Source organism: Herpailurus yagouaroundi, unplaced genomic scaffold, assembly GCF_014898765.1.
Source record: "Herpailurus yagouaroundi ecotype Mexico unplaced genomic scaffold, PumYag 140, whole genome shotgun sequence".
Classification (NCBI taxonomy): domain Eukaryota; kingdom Metazoa; phylum Chordata; class Mammalia; order Carnivora; family Felidae; genus Herpailurus; species Herpailurus yagouaroundi.
Genome location: NW_024412395.1, coordinates 81198160 through 81224566, shown reverse-complemented (window position 1 = coordinate 81224566; position 26407 = coordinate 81198160). Strand labels below are relative to the sequence as shown.

Genomic DNA, 26407 nt, shown 5'->3' with positions numbered 1-26407 from the left:
CCCAAATTGTTACCATACATTTTTAAAATAACTGTCTATATACATTCTGTATATCTTATTTCAAATTTAGATTTTTTAATCCAATCAGCAGTAGAGCATACACAATTGTATTTATGCTCTTGTCCTATAATAGGATTAAGTAATAAGTATGTTAAATATTAGGACCACAATTCATACTACTCTAGACCCTAAAACAGTTACGATATATAGATACATATATACTGTTTTTTCAATGAATACATGCTAACTTAGAAGCAGAACTGATCAAGCAGTAGTAATAGTCTTTCTGCTAATGAATCAAATATTCTTATTATACAGCTGATGTGAAGATGTTAATTTATCCTAACTTTACTGCTTTAAGTAGAACAATTCATAGAATTTCAAAGTTGAAAAGCATCTCAATGTGATGGATTTTTTTTATAATTTTATTTTTTATTTTTTTAAATTTACATCCAAATTAGTTAGCATATAGTGAAATAATGATTTCGGGAGTAGATCCTTTAATGCCCCTTACCCATTTAGCCCATCCTCCCTCCCAAAACCCCTCCAGTAACCCTCAGTTTGTTCTCCATATTTATGAGTTTCTTATGTTTTGTCCCCCTCCCTGTTTTTCTATTATTTTTGTTTCCTTTCCCTTATGTTCATCTGTTTTGTCTCTTAAAGTCCTCATATGAGTGAAGTCATATGATTTTTGTCTTTCTCTAATTTCACTTAGCATAATACCCTCCAGTTCCATCCACGTAGTTGCAAATGGCAAGATTTCATTCTTTTTGATTGCCAAGTAATACCCCATTGTATATATATATATATACCACATCTTCTTTATCCATTCATCCATCGATGGACATTTGGGCTCTTTCCATACTTTGGCTATTGTCCATAGTGCTGCTATAAACATGGGGGTGCATGTGCCCCTTCGAAACACCACACCTGTATCCCATGGATAAATGCCTAGTAGTTCAATTGCTGGCTTGTAGGGTAGTTCTATTTTTAGTTTTTTGAGGAACCTCCATACTGTTTTCCAGAGTGGCTGCACCAGCTTGCATGCCCACCAACAATGCAAAAGAGATCCTCTTTCTCCGCATCCTTGCCAACATCTGTTGTCTGAGTTGTTAATGTTAGCCATTCTGACAGGTGTAAGGTGGTATCTCATTGTGGTTTTGATTTGTATTTCCCTGATGATGAGTGATGTTGAGCATTTTTTCAGGTGTCGGTTGGCCATCTGGATGTCTTCCTTGGAGAAGTGTCTATTCATATCTTTTGCCCATTTCTTCACTGGATTATTTGTTTTTTGGGTGTTGAGTTTCCTAAGTTCTTTATAGATTTGGATACTAACCTTTACCTGATATGTCATTTGCAAATATCTTCTCCCATTCTGTCGGTTGCCTTTTAGTTTTGTCTTTTTCTTTTTTTTTTCAACTTTTTTTTTTTTTTTGGGGACAGAGAGAGACAGAGCATGAACGGGGGAGGGGCAGAGAGAGAGGGAGACACAGAATCGGAAACAGGCTCCAGGCTCTGAGCCATCAGCCCAGAGCCTGACGTGGGGCTCGAACTCACGGACCGCGAGATCGTGACCTGGCTGAAGTCGGACGCTCAACCGACTGCGCCACCCAGGCGCCCCTGTCTTTTTCTTTTTAATATGAAATTTATTTTCAAATTGGTTTCCATAAAACACCCAGTGCTATGGATTCTTTTTAACAGCATGAGAACATCTTGAAAGGAAATATGGTTAAGAGCAGAGACTTTGAGAAATCAAGTCCTTAGCCTGAATTCCAGCTCTTCCACTTTCTAGGTGTATGGTTTGGGGTGATTTATTTAACCTCTGTGCACCTCAGTTTCTTTATCTATTAAAAAATAATACCTAGGGGTGCCTGGATGGCTCAGTTGTTGAGTGCCAAACTCTTGATTTCGGCTCAGGTCATGATCTCAGGTTTGTGGGTTTGGGCCCCGTGTCAGGCTCTGCATTGGCAGTCCCGGATCCTGCTTGGGATTCTGTCTTCCTCTCTCTCTGCCCCTCCCCTGCTCATGCTCTCTCTCTCCCCCTAGATAAATAAACATTAAGATAATAGTAATAATAGTACCTGTATCACAAAAGTGACATCAGAATCGTATGAAATAAAGTAAAAACCTTAGCATAATACCTGTCAAAAAGAAATACTCAATAAATAATTTAATAAGCAATCAGTAATTATTAGAAGTACATACAATTAAACAAACTACCTAATCTGTTAGTCTTTTCCCTAATTCAAAAATAAGAAAAATACCTTTCAGCTATTTTGATTAGGGAAAAATATACATAAAAACATTGCACTGCACATGCATTTGACATTCATAAAGAGGGATGTTAGTTATTAAACAACAGCTATTTCTCTTTCTCTTTGTTACTCTCAGTAGTTATCTAGTATAGTTCTCTGTATTCAAGTATTACTTATGTAACATTTTTTGATATATCTTTTATACAACAGATTCTTTTAAACAATAATGAAGTATTCATTAGCTGCAGAAATTCACTGTTTCTCCAACACAATTTTCAAGATAATTACTGAGGTCATGACTCAGTTGAATCTCACAGGAATCTCTTTCCAAACACCTTAACTAGATGCCATGTTTTAAACAACAAAAGTCTCTAATTAGTGACCTAAGTAAGTAAAATGGGCTGAAAAGATTTCAGGAATCAGCTCATCAACCGGAAGATAAATGCAACCCACAGTAATTTTAGTACTCTTAACCATATTAACTTCCTTCTGATAGTCACTTATTTAATTATTCAGAGTTCTCTTTTCAAATATAATTTCTTGCTTTATAAAGTCCATTTTTTTAATTTAAAAAAGTTTTTTTAATGTTTATTTATTTTTGAAGGAGAGAGAGACAGTGAGAACTGGGGAGGGGCAGAGAGAGAGGGAGACACAGAATCCAAAGCAGGTTCCAGGCTCTAAGCTGTCAGCACAGAGCCCTGTCGCAGGGCTTGAACTCAGGAGCCGCAAGATCACGACCTGAGCCGATGTTGGGTGCTTAACCGACTGAGACACCCAGGCACCCCTAATTTTTTTAATGTTTATTTTCTTTTGAGAGAGAGAGAGAACTGGAGAGGGGCAGAAAGAGAGACGGAAATACAGAATCCAAAGCTGACTCCAGGCTCTGAGCTGTCAGCACAGAGCCCAATACAGGACTCAAGCCCAAACCACAAGATCATGGCCTGAGCTGAACTTGAACTATAATTCTTCGCTTTAAGTAATAGCCCCCAAACTTTACAATTTCATAGCTACTGTTTAAAAATGTCTGAATTCACAAACTCTGCAAGAGCTTACCCAATGAAGAATAGTATGCTTCTTTGGAGCCTACACCAGTACAAAGATCAAAGAAAGGCAAGGCCACAGGAGGCCTGGGGGCTTCACTGGTTAAACATCTGACTTCAGCTCAGGTCATGGTCTCACGGTTCATGAGTTTGAGCCCTGCATCAGGCTCTGTGCTAATAGCACAGAACCTGGAGTCTGCTTCGGATTCTGGGCCTCTCTCTCTCACTGTCCCCCTCCCCTGCTTGTACTCAATCTCTCTCTCTCTCAAAAATAAATAAGCATTAAAAAAAAAAAAAAAGAAAAAGGCAAAGCCACACCAAGCTGGGAGAATTTGGGTGGAAAATGACACACAATATAAGAGGAAATTAAGTAAATTACTTTTTCTCCCTTCTCCCTGAGACTTCCTCCAACTCTGCCCTTTTACCTTTTGCTACTATTCTTCTTTCCTACCTCTATATACATCCTATGAAATATAACCACTAGACTGCACAACTAGGATTACAAAAATGTTCCAGTTAGTGCTATGTATTTCCATACACCAACTCCAGAGAATAGGTGTTGCTGTTGTTGTTTACGTAGGATTCACATCCAGTGCAGAGCACAACTCAGGGCAGGGCTTGATTGAGATCAAGACCTGAGCTGAGATCAAGAGTTGGACACTTAACCAAATGAGCCATCCAGGCACCCCACAGAAAATAGGTTCTAACTCAAAAATATTCTACATACATTAAATGTATGTACGTGCTCATGCATTTTAAGCCACTCATATTAATCATCTATTGATTTATTTGATATTCCCTCAATTTTTATAAGCTAGAAACCCAAACATCTAAGGTTCTAAGAAATTTTTAAATTTAAGTAATAGGTAAGGCTCTAATTGAGAGCTAAAAATGTCTGGGTTCCCATGCTCAGGCATTTCAAGCAATTGATATTAGACATCTATTTACCATGACAAACAAAAAAATCTATTATGACATGTTAACAGAAGTATATTTTATGCATTTCAAGTTAACTTCCCCAAATAGTGCCTTTCAGTGGAATTCAGTGATTAAAAGACAATTTGGTCATTAAAAGACAATTCAGTGAATTCAAATGGAATTCAGTAACTAAAAGACAACTTGGCTATATAGGAAGTAGTAAAGCACAGCAGTTAAGAGCATAGGCTATCTATGTCTATATATTACAGCTTTATTAGTTATGTTGCCTTGGGCAAGTTTCTTAATATCTCTATGCCTAAAAATCCTCATCTGTAAATGAAGATAATAATACTATCTGTCTCATACTACTATTATGAGTTAATATATATACAACTGAATAGTTCAAGGTGCATTAAATCATCTAAACATACAAAAAAACAAAAAAAAAAAAAAAAAACTATAGACCTACCTACTAAATAGGTACTTGTGGATATAGAGAAAGCTTTTCTAAGATAACACAAAATCCAGAAGTCATAAAGGAAAAAATAAACAATTCTAATTGCATAAAATCATATAAATATCACCTTCAAATCAATAAGAAAAAGAAACAAATCATTAGAAAAATTAATCTGATATATAAACAGGTAATTCGGAGAATTACAACTGAACAATAACCATATGAAAAGAAGTTCAGCTTCACTAACAACTAAAGCACTGCAAACGGAAACAAAATACAGTAAAACCCTGGATTGCAAGTAACTTGCTCTGTGAGTATTCCACAAAATGAGCAAACATTTCCAGTAAATTTTAATTTGATAAATGAGAAATGTCTTGCAATATGAGTAGTATGTGAGGCTGAATGTCACATGATCAGAACTGAGCCAATGGTCCTTGAAACTCGCTCTAATATATGACTGTTCTGGATTACAAGCATGTTTCCAGAACGAATTATGCTTGCAAACCAAGGTCTTACTATACGATGCTTTGGCTTTGGCAAAAATTGAAAAGATATTATATAACATTTGGAAAAGGTAGAAGAAAATGAAAGTTCTGTGAGTGCCTGGCTGTTTCAGTTGGGGGAGCATGCGACTCTTGATCTCAGGTTGTGGGTTTGAGCTCCATATTGGGTGTACAGATTACTTACAAACAAAATCTTGGGGGGGCGCCTGGGTGGCTCAGTCGGTTAAGTGGCCGACTTCAGCTCAGGTCATGATTTTGCGGTCCGTGAGTTCGAGCCCCGCGTCGGGCTCTGTGTTGACAGCTCAGAGCCTGGAGCCTGTTTCAGATTCTGTGTCTCCCTCTCTCTGACCCTCCCCTGTTCATGCTCTGTCTCTTTCTGTCTCAAAAATAAATAAACGTTAAAAACAAAAAAATAAAATAAAATCTTGGGGCACCAGAGTGGCACAGTCGGTTAAACATCCAACTCTTGATTTATGCTCAGATCATATCTCACAGTTCATCAGTTCAAGACCCTCATTGGGCTCCGCACTGACAGCGTGGAGCATGCTTGGGATTCTCTCTTTCCTTCTCCCTGCCCCTCCCTGACTCGTGTGAAGGCACACTCTCGCTCTCACAAGTAAACATTTGCAAAAATAATAAAATAAAACCTTAAAAAAAGAAAAACCTTAAAAAAAACAAAAGAAAATGAAAATTCTGACAATGATATACTACTAGTAGAAATGGAAACTGGTACAATCCTTTGGGGGGGAAATTTGGAAGTTCACATCATATCTAAATTTTAAATGTGCAAACTTTGACCAAATGATCTTACTTCTACAACTCTCCTTCATGATTAATAACAAAAACTTGTACATAAGATATATAATATAATTCTACCTTTATTTAAAAAACAAGGGGTGCCTGGGTGGCTCAGTCAGTTACATGTCTGACTTTGGCTCAGGTCATGATCTCACGGTTCATGAGTTCAAGCCCCACTTTGGGCTCTGCGCTGACAGCCTGGAGCCTGGAGCCTGCCTCGAATTCTGTGTCTCCCTCTTCTCTCTGCCCCTCCCCCACTCACATTCTGTCTCTCTCTCAAAAAAAAAAAATAAATAAACATTTAAAAAAATAAATAAAAAATAAAAAATAAATAAAATAAAAAACAAACTCTAGGGGCACCTGGGTGGCTTAGTCGGTTAAGTGTCTGACTCTTGGTTTTGGCTCAGATCATGGTCTCATAGTTTTGTGGGTTCGAGCCCCACGTCGGGCTCTGCGCTGACAGCACAAAGTCTGCTTGGGATTCTCTCTCTGTGCCTCCCCAACTCATGCCATCTCTATCAAAACAAATAAAAATAATAATAAACTTAAAAAACAAACTCTAATTACACAGATGTTTATTTATAGTGCATACAAAAAAGTATGAAAAATTATCCACCAAACTATTAACAGTGGTTACATCTAGGGAACAGAATTTGATAAAAAGTAAAATGGAAATGAATTTTTTTTAATTTTCTATATTTCATTATCATTTAAAATCGTTTTTACAATATTTAAAAATTTTTTTTTAATTTTACTTATTTATTCTGAGAGAGAGAGAGCAAGCAAGCAGGGGAGGGACAGAGAGATAAGACGAGAGAGAATCCAAAGCAGGCTCCACACTGACAGTGTATAGTCTGATACGGAGCTCGAACTCACGAACTGTGAGATCATGACCTGAGCCAAGATCAAGAATGGGATGCTAACCAACTAAGCCATCCACATACCCCTACAGTGATCTTCTATTACAACTTTAGGATTCTGAAAAACAAGAAAAATTGTTAAAAGATATAAAGTCAAAATCTAAAAGCCAAAACAAGTCTTAAAATACAAAGCAAAGCCAACACATGTTTGTCTTATTACCTCCTTACAGTCATCATTGGTCCTGTTTCCCAAATTCCTTTTCTAGATACTTGGAAAGATCTAGAGGTTAGGGGAGACTAAATAGTGAGTTTTAAGTGAAAGCGATGGGATGGTCTTCTAGGCAGAGCATATAAACTGCCATGAAAGACCTTCTTATATGTTCTTTTACCTCTAGCACTGCAACCATCAACTTTCAAGATGGTAGCATTCCATCAAACCAGATTCCTGAATGATGAGCAGAATACTCCTGCCAGTCTTCAATGGACATACAGTATGAGCAAGAAATAACCACTGCTGTTTTAGAATAACCTAGCCTATCCAAATGATATTCTTCCAAAACCACGCATTAACACACTGGCTTTTAATTCCAAATAACTAGAATTTAATCTATTTTCAGGTAATGAATTTAATCTATTTTCATTAATCTATATCACTTCATTAATATAAAGCCTATTAGTTGCTTAGTGTACAAATCTGAGGTTAGTATAAATCTAAGACTACTGTCTTGCTCTTAGTAGAGGGACTTAGCAGCAAGGATCAGTAAAACTGAATTTTTCATAAACCTAAGTAAATGGACAAAACAATGATTCCTACAGAAGAGCTGGATAACTAGTGCGAAAAACTAAACTTCATTTATAGATTAACATTCTTAACACCATTTCATCAAGCTAACACATTGGTTTAGCCAAAGGAAAAATAAATATCCCAGAAAAGTTATCTCTCACAAAAAAACTTTATTTCAATAAGTAACATGAATAAATTCATCTCTTGTTATCATTTGGCTGTTTTTAATCTTGCCTTTCATGTCATCACAATATGGCCCTTTGTGTAGTAACTAAATTTAAAAGTTGCTCTTTACACTAGACCGGCCCCTAAGGATTCTAATCACTAACAACAGATGGAAACCTTAAAAACTTATCCTCAACTAAATATGTCATCGTTATTCTTCTGATCTAACTAGTGTTCCTTTCCAAAACTGAAGCTTTGAATCGTTAATGAAAATGTTTATTATCCATCAACATTTGAATGCTACACACAAAACCAAAACCTAAAACATCTGTTATCATTTACTGCAAAATAAGAGACCATAACCAAGACATAGTTCAGCCTGAGAAATTATTCCTGAATGATTAAAATCCAGTAAGATATTCAGATGCCTAAAATACTGTTCCAAGTATTTTATACCTTCAGGCTAACACGATATATATTTCATGAATGCTTTGCTTCGGAGTTATAGAGGCCTAAGCTTGAATCCCAGGTCTCCCACTTACTCAGTTTACTCACTTATAAAATAAGGAAGAATAATAGTACTGATTAGCTTGTTTAAAGGATGAGATCACACAATAAATATGTAAGGCACTTAGTGGCTATGTTAGAAGCTCAAGAAATGTTCATTTGACTCCTCCTTTATTCTCCCAATGTATAGATTTATTCATTACATGTAGCCACTGTCAAATTATACAGAATAAAGTATCTTAAATCTAACCTCTTCTAAAACATTTGATTTTCTAAATGTTTTCTTCTGTGTAAAGTTAAAAGCACAATAAAAGTTGAGCATGCAGAGATCAGCAGATGCAGTCATAAGAAGTAGGGGCCAGATTACGTAGAATCAAATGATTGTGACTTTTATTCTGAATGACAGGCAGAGGTTTTGGAGAGTTTTAAGCAGAGAAACGTCATGATCAGACTTCTGTTTGAAAAGGTGACCCAGGATACTATATTGAAAAGCGAATATAATAAAAGTGACTGTGTTGGAGAAAACAAAGGCCACTGAAAAATTACAAGTGAGAAAAGATGGTGGCCTTTAAACTAATGTGGTACCAACAGAAGTGTTAAGAAGTAGTCAGATTCTAAATATATTTTGAAGGTAGAACCACGAGTTTTTGGTATCAGAGTGGATATGAGTGTAAAAAAAGAAAGAGACAAGAATATCTTCAATTTTTTTTTAATTTTTTTTTTTAACATTTATTTATTTTTGAGACAAAGAGAGACAGAACATGAATGGGGGAGGATCAGAGAGAGGGAGACACCGAATCCGAAACAGGCTCCAGGCTCTGAGCTGTCAGCACAGAGCCCGACGCGGGGCTCGAACTCACGGACCGCGAGATCATGACCTGAGCCGAAGTCGGCTGCCCAACTGACTGAGCTACCCAGGCGCCCCCAAGACTATCTTCAATTTTTGAGGGCCGCCTGAGTGGCTAAGGCAGTTAAGCATCTGGCTCCTTATCTCAGCTCAGGCCTTGATCTCAGGTTTGTGAGTTGAAGCCCCACGTTGGGCTCCACACTGAGCTTGAAGTCCACTTTAAAAAAAAAAAAAAAAAAAAAAGAGGAAAAGAAAAGAAGAGAAAAGAAAAGAAAAGAAAAGAAAAGAAAAAAGAAAAGAAAAGAAAAAAATATCTTCAATTTTTGGCCTAAACAACTAGAATGACAGAATTGCCATTTGCTGAGTTGGGTAAGAATACAGGAAGAACAGACCTATAGAAGAAACTAAAGGAGTTTGTTTTAGGACATATTAAGTGTGAGCTAACTATCAAACATCTAAGCAGAGATGCTGAATACACAGATGGCTACACACAACAGGATTTCAAGAAAAGAGGTTTGGGATGGAAATAAATTTGAAATTTGTTCACCTCTACATGCTATTTTCTTTTACAGGGAAAGTGTAAATTTTTTTAAGTTTAATTATTTATTTTGAGAGAGAGAGAGAGAGCACAAGTCGGGGAGGGCCAGAAAGAGGGAGAGAGAGAATCCCAAGTAGGCTCTGCACTGACAGCACAGAGCCCAATGTGGGGCTCGAATTCATGAACCATGAGATCATGACCAGAGCCAAAACTAAGAGTCAGATGCTTAACTGACTGAGCTACCCAGGTGTCCCTCTACATGCTATTTTTAAAGCCATGAGAATGGATGAGAGCAGGAAGATTGAGTGGCTCAGTCAATTGAGCATCTGACTTTGCCTCAAGTCATGATCACACAGTTCATGGGTTTGAGCCCCACATCAGGCTCTGTGCTGACAGCTCAGAGCCTGGAGCCTGCTTGGGATTCTGTGTCTCCCTCTCCCTCTTCCCTTCCCCCACTCACACTCTGTCTCTCTCTCAAATATAAATAAACATTAAAAAAAAAAAAATTAGAATGGATGAGATCACCAAAGTATAGACAGAGAAAAGCAAAGGTCCAAAGACTGACCATAGAACTGAACTGAAAGTCCAGAAATAAATCTATACATCTGTGCCCAACTGACTTTTTAAGAGTGGGCATTCCATTCAATGGGGAGAGCAGTCTCTTTAACAAATGGCACTGGCACAACTGGATTCCCACGTGCAACGAATGAAGCTGGATCCCTGTCTCAGACCATATATAAAATTTAACTCAAAAAATAGATTAATGGCATGGGGCACCAGGTAGCTCAGTCAGATAAGAGTCAAGTCTGACTCCTGGAGCACCTGGGTGGCTCAGTTGGTTGAGTGCCCGACTTTGGCTCAGGTCATGATCTCGCAGTTCGTGAGTTCAAGCCCCGCATCAGGCTCTGTGCTGACAGCTCAGAGCCTGGAGCCTGCTTTGGATTCTGTGTCTCCTTCTCTTTGCCCCTTCCCCACTCATGCTCTGTCTCTCTCTCTGTCTCTCAAAGATGAATAAACGTTAAGAAAAAAAAAAATTTAATACAGCTTTAAAAAAAAAAAAAGAGTCAAGTCTGACTCATGATTTCCATTCAGGTCATGATCTCACGGTTTGTGGGATCAAGCCCCATGATGTGTGCAGAGCCTATTTGCAATTCTGTCTTCCTCTCTCTCTGCCCATGCCTCTCTCTCTTTCTCTCTCACAAAATAAATAAATAAACATTTAAAAATGGATCAATGACATAAGGGCTAAAACCATAAAGCTCTTAGAAGAAAAAATTGGAGTAAATCTTCACAGCCTCGGATTTGGCAATGGATTCTTAACTATGACACCAAAATTATGCATACCACCAACAACAAAATATAGATAAATTGGACTCCATCAAAATTAAAAAAATTTGTACATCAAAAAATATTATTAAGACAATTTTAAAAAATAGGAAAGAAACCTAGAAAATAGGAGAAAACATTGGTGCCCTAATCCATTCAGGCTGCTATAACAGAATACCAGAGACTGGATGTCTTCTAAACAACAAACATTTCTCACAGCTCTAGAATATGGGAAATCCAAGATCATGGTGCCAGCAGATTCAGTAACTGGTAAGAATCCATTTCCTAGATGGCCATCTTTTTGTGTAACCTCACATAGCAGTAAAAGGAAAAGATCTCTCTGGGGTCTCTTTAATAAGAACACTAATCCCATTAATGAGGGCTCCACCCTAATGACCTAATCAACTCCCAAAAGCTTCACCTTATAATACATCACCTTGGGGGTTATGATTTCAACATGAAATTTGAGGGGACACATTCAGCCCATAACATACAGAAACCATCTACCTGATAGAAAGTTAACATTCATAATATAAAAGAACTCTTACCACTCAACAACAAAAAGACAATCCAATTAAAAAAATAGACAGGGGCACCTGGGTGGCTCAGTCGGTTAAGCATCCGACATCAGCTCAGGTCGAGCCCCACGTTGGGCTCTGTGCTAACATCTCAGAGCCTGGAGCCTGCTTCAGATTCTGTCTCTATTTCTCTGCACCTCCCTTGCTCACTCTCTGTCTCTGTCTCTCTCCCTCAAATATAAAATAAAACATAAAATTTTTTTTAAAAAATAGACAAATGTTATTTAAGGGTACAAACTTGCAGCTAGTAGATGAATAAATCCTGGATACAATGCACAGTGATTATAGACAAATATATTATAAATTTCAAAGTTGCTAAGAGACTAGATCGTAACTATTCCCACCACAGACACAAAAATGATAATTACACGACGTAACTATTCCCACCACAGACACAAAAATGATAATTACACGACGTAATAGAGGTGTTAGCTAATATTATGTAGGTAATCATAATGTGATAAAGAAATGTATCAAGTCAATATGTGGTACACCTTAAACTTATAAATGTTATGTATCAATTATATCTCAATAAAAACAAATTCAAAAGAAAAAAAGGTAGACAGAGGACTTGAGTAGACATTTACTCAAAGAAGATATATAGGGGTACCTGGGTGGCTCAGTCAGGTTGAGTGTCTGGCTCTTGGTTTCAGCTCAGGTCATGATCTCACCGGTTGGTGGGTTCAAGCCTGAAGCTGGGGCTCTGCACTGATGATGTGGAGCCTGCTTGAAATTCTCTCTCCCTCTCTCTCTGCCCCTCCCCTGCATGCTCTCTCTCTCAAAATAAGCTTAAAACAAAAGAAGATATGCAAATTGTCTATAAGCACATAAAAAGATGCTCAACATGATTTATCATTAGGAAAATCAAATAAAATCAAAACCATAATGAGATACCACTTCACACCCATTATGATGGCTCTAATAAATAATTTTTCACAAAAATAAAACAGAAAGCAATGAGTGTTGGCAAGAATGTAGAGAAACTGGAATACTTGTTCATTACTAGTAGGAATGTGAAATGGTACAGCCACTATTGAAAATAGTTTGGTGGTTCCTCAAAAAAAACTAAACATAGAATTACCATATGATCCAGCAATTTACACTTGTGGGTATACACCCACAGGAATTTAAAACAGAGACTAGAACAAATACTGTATAATAATGTTCACTGCAACATTGTTCACAATAGCCAAAAGGGGAAAACTCAAGTTTCCATCAACAGATAAATGGATAAACAAAATGTGACATATACACACAATGGACTATTATTCAGCCCTATAAAGTAATGAAATTTGGACACATGCTATAACATGGATAAACTTAAAAACATTAATGCTAAGCAAAATGAGCCAGTACCAAAAGGACAAATATTGTATGATTCTACTCATATGAAATATCTTAGAGTAGGCAAATTCAGAGACAGAAAGTAGATTAGAGGTTACCAGGGGCTGGGAGGAGGGCGGAAATAGGAGTTATTGCTTAATTGTTAAAGTTTCTGTTTGGGGTGATGAAAACATTTTGGTGACACACATTCAATGTGTGTTACACAACACTGTGAATGCAATTAATGCCACCAAATCGTATACTGGAAAATGGTTAAAATGGCAAATTTTATGCTATATATGTTTTACCATAATTTTTTTTAACATTTATTTATTTTTGAGAGAGAGGGAGAGGGAGTGGGGGAGGAACAGAGAGAAAGGAGACAGAATCCAAAGCAGGCTACTAGCTCTGAGCCCTCCACACAAGAGCCTGACTTGGGGCTCAAACTCACAAACTCACAAACTGTGAGATCATGACCTGAGCTGAAGTCAGACACTTAACCAACTGAGCCACCCAGACGCCCCTGTTTTACCATAATTTTTAACTTAATAATATACCAAAACAATGAATTGCACATTTTATTTTTTAATGTTTTATTATTTATTTCTGAGAGAGAGAGAGAGAGAGAGAGAGTGAGAGAGAGAGAGAGAGAGAGTGTGTGTGCGCAGGGGAGGGGCAGAGAGAGAGGGAGACAGAATCCAAGGCAGCTCCAGGTTCTGAGCCATCAGCACAGAGCCTGACACAGGGCTTGACCTCACAAGCAGTGAGATCATGACCTGAGCCGAAGTCAGACACTTAACCGACTGAGCCCCCCAGGCGTCCCATGTACATTTTAAAGGAGTAAATTGTATGGTATGGGAATTACCTCTCAATAAAGCTGTTTTACAAAATTTACTTACCAGAAGTTAAAATGGCATTAATTAGATCTCAACTGATTTAGAATGTGTGATAACTGAGTCAAAAGCTACGCTGAAATTGACTTTGGCATTATTTATCTTTTTTTCTTTTTATTGTTTATTTATTCTTGAGACAGAGACAGAGCATGAACAGGCAGAGAGAGAGGGAGACACAGAATCTGAAACAGGCTCCAGGCTCTGAGCTGTCAGCACAGAGCCTGACACAGGGCTTGAACCCACGAACTGTGAGATCATGACCTGAGCCGAAGTCGGACATTTAACTGACTGAGCCACCCAGGCGCCCCTGGCATTATTTATCTTAAAATTAAAATAATTTCTTACACCATTCACAAAAATAAATTCAAAATGAATTAAAGACATAAATGTGAGACCTGAAACCTTAAAAATCTTTGAATAGAGCATAGGCAGTAACTTCTCTGACATCAGCCACAGAAACATTTTTCTAGATAGGTCTCCTGAGTCAAGGGAAACAAAAGCAAAAATAAACTATTGGGACTACATCAAATAAAAAGCTTCTGAACAGCAAAGGAAACAATCAACAAAACTAAAAGACAGCCTACTGAATGGGAGAAGATATTTATAAATGACATATCTGATAAAGGGTTAGTTTCCAAAATATATAAAAAAGTTACACAACTCAAACACCAAAAGAACCAAATAATCCAATTAAAAATAGGCAAAAGACATAAACAAACATTTCTTCAAAGACATACAAATGGCCAACAGACATGTGAAAAAATACTCAGTATCACTCATAATCAGAAAGATGCAAGTCAACAGATTCAGTAATTGGTAAGAATGTGGTGTGCTGAGAATGTGGAGAAAAAGGAACCCTTGTGCACTGCTTGGAAATGCAAACTGGTGCAGCCACTGTAGAAAACAGTATGGGGTTCCTCAAAACATTAAAAACAGAATTGCCATGTGATCCAGTAATTCTGCTATTGGGTATTTACCCAAAGAATACAAAAATAATTCAGAAAGATATATGCGCCCCTATGTTTATTGCAGCATTATTTCCAAATTATGGAAGCAGTCCAAGTGTCCATCCATAGATGAATGGATAAAGAAGATGTGGCAAAATTAACTAAATAAATTAAAAAAAAAACAGGGGCACCGGGGTGGCTCAGTTGGTAAAGCATTCAACTTCAGCTCAGGTCATCTCACGGCTTGTGAGTTCAAGCCCCACGTTGGGCTCTGTGCTGACAGCTCAGAGCCTGGAGCCTGCTTCAGATTCTGTGTCCCTCTCTTGCTCTGCCCCTCCCCTGCTGTGCTCTGTCTCTCTCTCAAGAATAAATATAACATTAAAAAAATTTTTTTAATAAAAAATAAAAAAAAGTTCTAAAAAATATGTGGCATACATATGTATATGTATACATGTACATACACACACACACACACAAAACAATGAAATCTTGCCATTTACAACATGGATGGATCTAGAGAGTATAATGCTAAGTAAAGTCAGAGAAAGACAAATATCATGATTTCACTCATATAGGGAATTTAAGAAACAAAAAAAAAAACAAACAAAGGAGAAAGAGATCAACCAAAAAACCGACACTTAACTGTAGAGAACAAACAGATGGTTACCAGAGGGGAGGTCACCATGGGGGGGATGGATGAACTAGGTGAACAGGATTGAGTACACTTATCATGATGAGCACTGAGTAATGAATAGAACTGTCACATTACTATATTGTACACCTGAAGCTAATGTAACACTTCAAGTTAACTATATTGAAATTAAAATAAAAAATTAAATTGAAACAAAAGACATTGTATAAAAGTTAACCTTCTTAGACTAACTTCTAACTAAACTTCTTAACTAAACTTAAAACTATTTAAAGTCTACCCTAAAGTCCTTTCCAACTCTAAAATTCTAGGATTCCAACTATTTTAAAAGCACCCTTTAATAAATAAATAAATAAATAAATAAATAAATAAATAAATAAAGCATCCTTTATATTTATAGATTATTCTTAGTTATGGATTGTTCTTGGGGCGCCTGGGTGGCGCAGTCGGTTAAGCGTCCGACTTCAGCCAGGTCACAATCTCGCGGTCCGGGAGTTCGAGCCCCGCGTCAGGCTCTGGGCTGATGGCTCAGAGCCTGGAGCCTGTTTCCGATTCTGTGTCTCCCTCTCTCTCTGCCCCTCCCCTGTTCATGCTCTGTCTCTGTCGCAAAAATAAATAAATGTTGAAAAAAAAAATTAAAAAAAAAAAAAGAACACTTTGGTGATCCTAACTCAACATAGACAATCAGCATATAAAATGTATTTGCAAAAAATTAAATTTCTTTCAAAGCAGTACTTTTACCATTTCAGAATATCCCACAGATTTCCCCAATCTAAGCTAAATTCAAAGTACTATATACATATATATATATACTCAATAACAAAATATAACATTCAAAATGCTATACACTTACTACTAACTAAATATATTTTCTTTTCTCATACCATAAGCAAAAGTGCTATAAATACTATACACATCATACAGGTGAACCCCTTCACTTTACAATGAGGATATTGAGACCAAAAGAAGTGATATACCCAAAGTAAATAGCTGATGGTACCATTAGGAAGGAACTCAAACCTTTCTAGCTTCCAATTCTGGTTGCCTGTTTGACTTAGAAGTCATCTACTTTCCAGAATAATTAAAGCTTAGAAGAGTAACAATAAAAGAAAATCAACAAGGAAGAGGAGTTGCAATAAGAAAAAAGTATACTTAAGACAATCTAAGGGAGATTTAAAAAAGAAGAAGAAAACATTTATGGAGAAGAGAAGATGGAGATGATATATAACCAGGGAAATGCAAAGTTAATAAAGTCAGATGAGGAGAGTTAGAAGGAAGGGGTGACCAAAATTGTCAAATTCTGTAGAAAAGTCAAAGAAAACAAGATTGAAAAGTCACTTGGATAAGGCAATTAGAAAGTCACTGATGATTTAATATACAGCATGGGACAAGTAAGGAGTTGAGGATATAGAAGTCCATAGGTGTTCACTCCTCTTTCAAGAAGGCTGGCAGAGAAGAGAGAAATAAAAGGAGGGTAGAAATCAGCTAGAAGACACACAGGAACACAGTCTCTTTTCCTGCGTTGCAGAATACCTTCAGGACTTTCTCATCCTGAAAGAAAGGCAGAGAAGAAATAATACAATGCTAGTAAGATTTGCAAAATACCTACTCTTGCCAAATAGCATGAAATCTAATTCTCTTTCAGAAAGTGATATAGGGTATGGCATAAAATGTTTGGGGGAGGAGAGGAGGCCCTTATTTTTCTTTATATCCACCAATATTTTGAAAAGAACCCTGCACAAAGGAAGCACTAATAAATGTTTGTTGACTGGACTTTTTTAGTTCTCCTTCCACATGTTATCTATCCTATTCATGCCCCCGTACCCCTCTCCCTGGTCCCATAGGTGCATATTGGAATAGAAACTACATCTAGTCAAACACTTAACTGTATTAAGTACAATTAACAGCAAGAAATAAATGTTGTGTTCTAATAGTTCTGATAATACAATGTATTCTAAAATGCTCATGTCAGGGGCACCTGGCTGGCTCAGTAAGTAGAGCATGTGACTACTGATCTCGGGGCTGTGAGCTCGGGCCCCACATTGAGTGTAAAGATTACTTAAAAATAAAATCTTGGGGCGCCTGGGTGGCGCAGTCGGTTGAGCGTCCGACTTCAGCCAGGTCACGATCTCGCGGTCCGTGAGTTCGAGCCCCGCGTCGGGCTCTGGGCTAATGGCTCAGAGCCTGGAGCCTGTTTCCGATTCTGTGTCTCCCTCTCTCTCTGCCCCTCCCCCGTTCATGCTCTGTCTCTCTCTGTCCCAAAAATAAATAAAAACGTTGAAAAAAAAAATTTTTAAAAAATAATAAAATCTTAAAAATAAAAATTTTTTTAAATAAAATGTTCATGTCATTTACCCACAGGCTTATTTCTAATGTCACATAGACCATACATAAATTATAAATGTATTCTTGTAATCCAGCAGCCTTAACTGTCATATCCATCGCACAGATCTAAAAAAGTTTAAGGGGCAGCTGGGTGGCTCAGCTGGTTAAGCAACAGACTTCAGCTCAGGTCACGATCTCACTGTTCACGGGTTCAAGCCCTGAACTGGGGTCTGCACTGACAGTGCTTGGGATTCTCTCTCTCTCCCTCTCTCTCACTGCCCCTCCCCCACCTGATCTCATGCAGGCACTCTCTCTAAATAAATAAACTTAAAAAAAAATCTTTTAAAATTTTTAAAAATAAAAAAAGCTTAAAAAAAAAACAAAAACAAATCAAGTCTATTGCCCTCAAAATTCTACTAAAGCCATCTTTATTGCTTCTAGAAAGGATTCACAGACTAGACCATTTAACTACAAGGGGGAAATAGTCTGGTAATATGGGAGTCTCTTCAACATGTGTAAGTACTATGCAAGATGGTAAAAAATAGTAAATTTTGAGATATCACAGCATTCATATTTAATTTTTTTCTAGCAGACATCACTTAAATCAGAATATAATTCTTTGGTGGACAGAAATTTTAAAAATGCAATTTATCCACTTGGAGTACTTACTCCATGGAATACTAATTTGTAACTAAAACCAAATCAATGTTATCTAGTCTAATTTAACACTATTTCTATTGTAAATATTTCATCAACCGTTCTCATGTAAATTTACTAAAAGTAAAACCATTTATTTCTACTAACAAGTAGTTTTTCTTTTTGGAAGAAGGAAAAGGAAAATAAAATGGTCAAAATACAAGTTAAATGAACATATACAATATTAGGTGAGCAAAGCACTTTTTATTAAAGAGCAAACCACCTTTAAGACCAAGATTAAACAAACAAATAGCATTTTTTAAATTTTAAAAAAGAAAAAGGTTTTAGATAATTACTTAAAGCTTAAAATAAGAAATGTTTGTACTAATGTGACCGAATAAAAGATCCAGAAAGGCACAAAAAATTAAATAAATAAAGTAAAATCTGAGAGTTAAAAGAAATCTTGGTTCCTATACTTCTCAAACATCAGGGTACATAAAATTTACCTGGGGAAATGTTTGTTTAAAATGCAGATTCCCAGGGCACCTGGGTGGCTCAGTCTGTTAAGCGTCAGACTTCAGCTCAGGCCATGATCTCACACTTCATGAGTTAGAGCCCTGCATCAGGCTCTGTGCTGACAGCTCAGACCCCGGAGCCTGCTTTGGATTCTGTGTCTCCCTCTCTCTCTGCCCCTCCCCCACTCGTTCTCCCTCCCTCTCTCTCTCTTTCAAAAATAAAGATTACAAAAATAAAATTTTAAAAATAAATAAATAAAATGCAGATTCCCAAACTCGCTGTCCAGATATTCAGATTAAGTAGGTCTGGGGTAGCTGCCTGGAATCTGCATTTCAAACATAATCTGGTCCAATCCCATAATATTACAATTGAGAAAACTAAATTGTGTAATCTGTCCAGAATCATACGGAATTCAGGTCTCATTAACTCAAGACAGGGGTCTTCTTACAACACCACTTAAACTACTTTATAGTTGAAGGAATTAAAACAAAGAAAGAATAAATTAATACATCATTTGAATAAGTGAGCAATCTTAGAACACTTCCTGGCTCCAATTTCTTTTTATTATTCATTCATGTAGTATTTCTTTTTCAATTTTCTTTTAATGTTTATTTATTTTTCAGAGACAGTGAGCACAAGCGTGAGAGGGGCTGTGAGAGACACACAGAATCTGAAGCAGGCTCCAGGCTCTGAGCCGTCAGCACAGAGCTGGACATGGGGCCTGAACCCATGAACTGCTAAGATCATGACCTAAGCCAAAGTCAGACGCTCAACCAAATGAGCCACCCAGGCACCCCTCATTTAGTATTTCTTAAACATCTTTTATCTGCACAACAATATGATACATTGCAAAACAGTTTAAGGTAGGAACCCTGTCCTCAAAAAGCAATTTGGAGGACAAAGAAATACATAAACTGACATTCAACAAATATGTGAATAAGTACCAAAATAAGTGGTATGGTCATTTATAAAATTGACTGATTTACTCTGACTTCATTCTGTACCTTTTCTAGTTAGAATTTACCCATCAGAAATCAGTATTCAATTTCTTCTCTTTCTATGTTAAAGTTAGCCTTTAAGGGCTCCTGGCTGGCTCAGTCAGTGGAGCATGCAATTCTTGATCTCAGGGTCATGAGTTTGAGCCCCATGTTGGGTGTAGAGATTACTTAAAAATAAAATCCTGTTTTTAAAAATATTCATTTATTTTGAAAGAGAGAGAGAATGCACACACAAGAGTGGGAAGGGCAGAGACAGAGGGTGAGAGAGAGAAACCCCCACACTGTGTGTAGAGCCCTACTCGGGCTCATTCCCACAACTGTGGGATCACAACCTGAGCCAATATCAAGAGTCTGATGTTCAACCGACTGAGCTACCTAGGTGCACCCAAAATATTTTTTTTAAAAACAAAAGTTGGCCTTTAATGAGAGTTGCCCTCATTTGAAATTAATCTCTCTATTCCCACTTTTCATATTACAGGAACACCAACACCACTACTACCACATCACCCCACATGCCAGGGTCGGCTTGTGGAGAGATCAAAGCTGGTATAATTTTTATGCAAAGGCCTAATTAAAAGTCTGGCCCTGGGGCACCTGGGTGGCTCAACTGGTTTAGCACTGGACTCCTAATTTTGGCTCAGGTCATGATCTCACAGTCTTGAGATCGAGCCTTGTGTCAGGCTGTGCACTGGGCATGCAGCCTGCTTGGGATTCTCTCTCTCTGCCCCTCCCCCCTCTCTCTTTCTCTCTTAAATAAATAAGGGCTCCTGGGTGGCTCAGTTGATTGAGCATCCAACTCTTGATTTCAGCTCAGGTCATGATTTCAAGGTTTGTGGGATTAAGTCCCACACTGGGCTCTGTACAGACAGCACAGACCCTGCTTGGGACTCTTTCTCTCCCTCTCTCTCTGCCCCTCCTGAGCTCTCTCTCTCTCTCTCAAAATAGATGAAGATTTTTTTAAAAAAACTTCTTTAAAAAATAAACAAACAAACAAAAAAAGAGTTTGGCCCTGCTCAAACAGTAAGAGTTTGGACTATCTTCCTGACCATATGTGGTAGACTGACGATCCCAATTCTTCATTCTCCAGCAATAGTACCACATGTCCATATATTACCATGGCCTCATTATAGCCAAAGTGTACTTCACTACTCCTTGTCTTTAGTCTTGGCCAAATAAGATGTTAAAAGAACAAGAGTCTAAAAATGGCTAGGGACTGAACTTATCCTCTTGTACTTCTGCCATTGCCATAAGACAAGCTTCCCTGCAGAGAGATGTTACCCTGACCTCCAGCCTGGGCCCAAGAATGAGACAAATGGAGCAGAATAAATGCTTATTGTTGTATGCCACTATATTTTTATGGCTACCAGCTATTATGCACCAAAAGCTGACTAAATCACAATACTTTAAAAATCCAAACAATCACGACTGATTATATAAACTTGCCTAAGGGAGAATCTTTCAGGGTTTAAGTTTTAAAAAATGTATAGATCCCAGAGAGATCCATTCAGTACATCTACGCTATAGTGCCAGAAATACGTATTTTATCAAAAACCGCAGGTGACCCTGTTGCAGTGCTCACATGGCAAGAAACACAAAAGTAAAGATTACTAAATTTCTAATTCCTCAACAATATTTATTAACTTCAATGCTCAAGAACACTAAATAGGTGCATCTTCCTGTAGACAATGTATTCCTATAGAGATATAAAACTGAAATCTAATTAAGTGTGGCACCATGGCTGGCTCAGTCAGTAGAGCACATGACTCTTAACCTCAAGGTTGTGAGTTCAAGTCCCAGGTTGGGCATACAGCTTACTCAAAAAACAACAAAAAAAATTTTTTTAAAGAAAGAAATCTAATCAAGTGAATTATTTCAAATGCATAAAGATTCAGCTAACATTGATGTCAGACAGCCATTGGACACATCTAAGCCAGCCAAAGAGGAGTAGGATTATGATGTGATGCAGAATCCTGAGTTTCTTAGTTGTCCTGGAGAACCTTCGAGGAGTGAATCCCAACAATAAGGCTATTTGAAATGCCATGGGTTCCCTGGCCTCCCAGGCCACCAAGGATGGCAAGAAAGAAGAGAACAAGAAGACTGGAGGAAAAGGTAGCTGAGCCTGCTCAAGCACAGGGGGGTAGGGTGGGATATAGGGTTAGCTATGTAACCATTACAACCTAAATGAAGAATGAAAACTTTTTTTCAAAAATTTATTTTGTTAATATTTATTTATTTTGAGAGAAGAAGGAAAGAGAGAACACACACAAGTACAATCAGGGGAGAGGCAGAGAGAAAGGGAGAGAGAGAGAGAATCCCAAACTGACAGTGCTGACAGCATAGAGCCTTTTGCTGGGTTCAAACTCATGAACTGTGAGATCACGACCTGAGCTGAAATCAAGCAGAATGCTTAACAGACTGAGCCACCCTGGTGCCCCCCGAATTTTTTTAATAGAAGCTGGGTCTGCGGTAAGTACTGCATTGTATTTTATCCTTTGATTAAAATTAAGAATTCATTTATAAACCAAACACATTTTTTAATAAATTCTATTTTTTTGCATACAAAATGTTCTTAGAATTAAGGAATCCAAGAACTAGATACACTAAATGGAAAAGAGGGATTCAAAAGAAATAAAGGATTCATCTATGGCCCCAAAGAGGGATGTGATATCAGCAGGTCTTCTAGTATTTTTTTCCTGTTCAGCAGTACTATTTGCACCTGTCTGGTTACATCATTACATCTATGTAACCCAAGTCCACGTAGGCCCTCTCTAGTCACCTTGTACCTAATGAAACTGAACTCGCCACTCCAATATTAGGCAAAGTTTTCACATTTAGAATAATATCTGCAATAACCAGGGCTGAATGAAGAACCTGTCAAGTGTCCCTACTTCTTTTCAAAGGCTGATTTAGTGAAGGCTCTACTCTATCTTATGTTCCCAATTAGAGTGAACTGTTGTTATCATTAATGTGATAGGTAAGAGTACAGGCTATAATCCTGGCTCCACAGTTTACTGTGTGGTGAGTTATTTAAATTCTCTGCACTTCACATGCCCTCTCTGTAAAAGGAACATAATTACAGCTGGAGTATGGAATTGTCATAAGGATCAAATGAGAAAACACATGGAAAGCTGTTAGAATAGTTGCTGGCACAGAGCAAGCATTCAATAAACACTATTATTATTACATTATTATTATTACTATTATTGTTATAGCTTACAAATTTTGGCATCTGCTACTATGTAATACTAATGAAGACTAAAACCACTTTAAAGTAGTGATTCTTTCAATCCCTCCTTTTTAAAGGACATAATTCTAATATTTTATTTACCAAATACAAATTAAATTATTTTTAAATCAGTGTTCTTTCCTTTACTGTTATCAGTTCTGATCACAAAATGATAAGCCTGTCAACTATAAATGAGAATCTACATTCTAAAAAGGTCAAGAATAACAAAGAACATAAAAAGTCTATGTTCTGAGACCTCTGATCATAGAATGACTGCTTAAGCCTAAGGCCTTTTATTCTCTTCATATTTTACAGGAATCACAAGACTTACAGCTAGAGAATTTAAACAACTAATACAATTTGAAGAAATCTAGAGAAAAACTGTTTGTTTTAATCCCCAAAGGAATTGTGATGATTAAGAATTTAAAATACCAGTTTCAAAATATATTCAATTCAAAAGTTCAAATTCTTTTAATACAACTACACAGATTTATCAAAGACATAAGACATTAATCAACAATATCAAAGGCACTAAAGGAAACTTCAAATTTTCTTTCAGAATTTTCCCAATGCAGACTCTTAAAATGGAAATAAGCAAGCAACCTCTGTGTTTAACATAGCAATGAGAAATGTGAATGTTAAAAATACACTTATAAAAATAAAAAAGTAACTGGAAAGCTGTTATATTGTCCTTCACTCATTTTTAAATGCATAATCTATTTGGCCATCTTACACCAAACTTAAGAATTATATGTACAGTTCACTCCCAAAAATTTCTAAGAGCGTTATCACCAAAAGACCGCTTGAAAAATAATTGCAGATGAAACATGACGCTTTCTCTCAGGTATCTGAGAACTTAAAAAAAAAAAAAAAAAAATCCTAAGGAAAGGATGACTACTGTTTCCCTTTAAGCTTAGTAAAATGTCAAAGAACTTTTAGGACTCAAATCTCCTACACCTCTAATGTGAGGTCAAAGTTGTCTCAATGACAGGAAAGCCAATTGATGCCAGATGACTAAAATGTAAAGTTACCGAAAATGCTTTTAAGGCCAAGAGTAATTCCAAAAGCATATAAAATACGAGTGTATCTAGGTTGAAAAATGGAAATATAATTACTAAAATACTTTGGGACAAAACAATACCAATGATAATAATTAACATTCTTATACAATGTATTAAGAATCTCAAAGTTCTGGTTTACTCAACATTTATTCAATTCATTCCGCAACATTTCTGAATAATGAAAGTAACATGGACTCCCAAAGAGTGATCTAAATCTAAAAATAAGGTTCAAGTGTGCGTTCTATAGTTGATGTTCTTCTTAATGTAAGCCAAATCCGCTTCTTTACATTAAAATAAAAATCTACAGCTGTGTTTGCAAAGATCTCATAATAGACACCGTTCATTGGCGATTAAAATATTATTTTTAATCCTTGCATTACCTCACAGCTAAAAATGTCAAGATACCACACCCAGTATGTCTTTCCCCTCCCCCCGTGGGGGGTGAGGGGGGATATGGAAGTAGGGATTCGAAACTACAAAAACATGCAAGGTTATTTCCCTAGAAGGAACGGGGAAGGCGCGCAGGTACGGGACGCGGTTCCCTCCACAGCGATCGCTGGACGCGTCGCGAAGGGCGAGCTCAGGCCTTGGCCTCTGCGGGCTCCCCGCCCGCCACCCGCAGGCAGGGGCAGTGGCCCGACGCGCCGCCGGGGGCTACTCACCGGCCGCAGTGCTGACCAGCAGGACGGTCCACACGAGCGACGGCATCCGCCGGGGCCGCGGCAGCGAGGAAGTCATCCCTGGGCCAGCCGAGAAGCAGGAGAGCAGAGAAAAGAAATATGGAAAGTAAACACGGGCCGAGAGATACGGCCGGGAGGCTGGTCCTCGCTCTCGTCCGACTTGTCCGGCCCGGTATTACAATGCAGTCTGAAAGGACAAATGGCAGATGAGAGGACCTAGCTGCAGAGCTTTCATTCCGCTGCAGAAATTCCCTTCATTTCTCTCCCTCGCGGCTGGAGAGGTTCATTCGCCTAGAACCGGGTGTCTCGGCCACCCAAACTGAAGGCATATCCGTGTGGAGAAGCAGGGAGACAGAAAGAAGCCCCGCAGTTATTTCCCTCGTAGTTTCACGATGTCAAAAAAATATCCAGGCCTGGGAGAAAACATATCCAGGGTGTAGGGGGATGGAGAGCAGAGATTCGATGGCGGGGCTGAGGATCAGAACAAGTTCCCGACTGCCTGGAAGGGCGAAGCCGGGCGGGCGGCGGCGGCACCCGGCGGCACAAGTCGCATCGCCCGTAGCTCCAGGAGGGCAGGATTCCTTTTTAAGTTTCGCTTCGGTGCTTCCTTCACTCGGATTTCGAGAACAACAAACCCTGTTCATCGACTGGATCGAAAAAGGTGCCTGCCTCCATGGTCAAACCACAGCCTTCAATTCAAGCCTTCGCCGAACAATCCTTCGAGGTTCTGCCAGGGCCCCGCCGGAGGGCTGAGGGGCAGTAGGAAGCGAGGGGGGGGAGGGGAGGGGTCAACAGGCAGGGCCCGGAGCTCCCCGAGACGGCGGGCGGAGGGGAGGTGCGGGGAGCTGCCCTTTCCAGCCCTCCTGGATTCGCTCCTCTCTCTCTTTTATTGCAGCCGTTCGATCTTGCCTGAGGTAAATTCCACGAATAAAAGCCTCTTCTCCCGTCAATGGCTCCTGTGAGCGAATCACAACCCCTCTGAAGAAGCCGCCGCCGCCGCCGCCGCCGCCGCCGCCTCGTTCTCCCGCAGCTCTGGGCTCCGGGCGGAGCTCGGGCGTCGCGGGCCGAGGGCGGGGGGCGGCGGGAGGGCGGAGGTAGGTGGCTGGTTGGGGAAAAGGGTGGGCAGCGAGGCGGCGAGACACCCCGCACCCCTCCGGGAAGCACTTCCAGTGGTTCCGAGCAGACCAGACACAAAGGGGGGAGTCGCCGCAGCTGCCAGTCTGCGGCGCTCCCGGTCACCGGAGTCGCCCCGCCTCCGCCGCCGCCGCCGCCTCCGCCTCCTCCTCAGTCTCCGGCTCTTCCCGGCCCTGTCTGTCTCGGGCCTGTGGTGCAGCGCGGGCGGCGGCGGCAACAGCGGCGGCGGCGCGAGGAAGCCTACACCGCGCCTGCGCGCTCGCGGCCCCGCCCGGCCCCGCCCCTCACTCCGGGGCTTGCTGAGAAGGACTCCGCGGCCCTCGCGCGGTGTGTCTCCCTGGAGCCGCCGAGGGCAGGGTGGGGCCGGCAGCCCGCAGTGGGCAGCAATGGCCATTCTCCTTAACACACACATACCTTCCATACGGGCACACTCGGGATGTGTG

General features: G+C 39.0%; 1 protein-coding gene across 1 annotated transcript in view; it reads right to left on the bottom strand.

The window, feature by feature from the left end:
• BMPR2 (bone morphogenetic protein receptor type 2) overlaps positions 1-24909 on the bottom strand; it is a 201052-nt gene extending 176143 nt beyond the window's left edge. The window contains exon 1 of the mRNA XM_040475888.1: positions 24813-24909. Coding sequence (XP_040331822.1) covers positions 24813-24888 — 76 coding nt within the window. The 5' untranslated portion in view covers positions 24889-24909. The remainder of the gene's footprint in view (positions 1-24812) is intronic.
• Positions 24910-26407: the final 1498 nt, after the last annotated feature.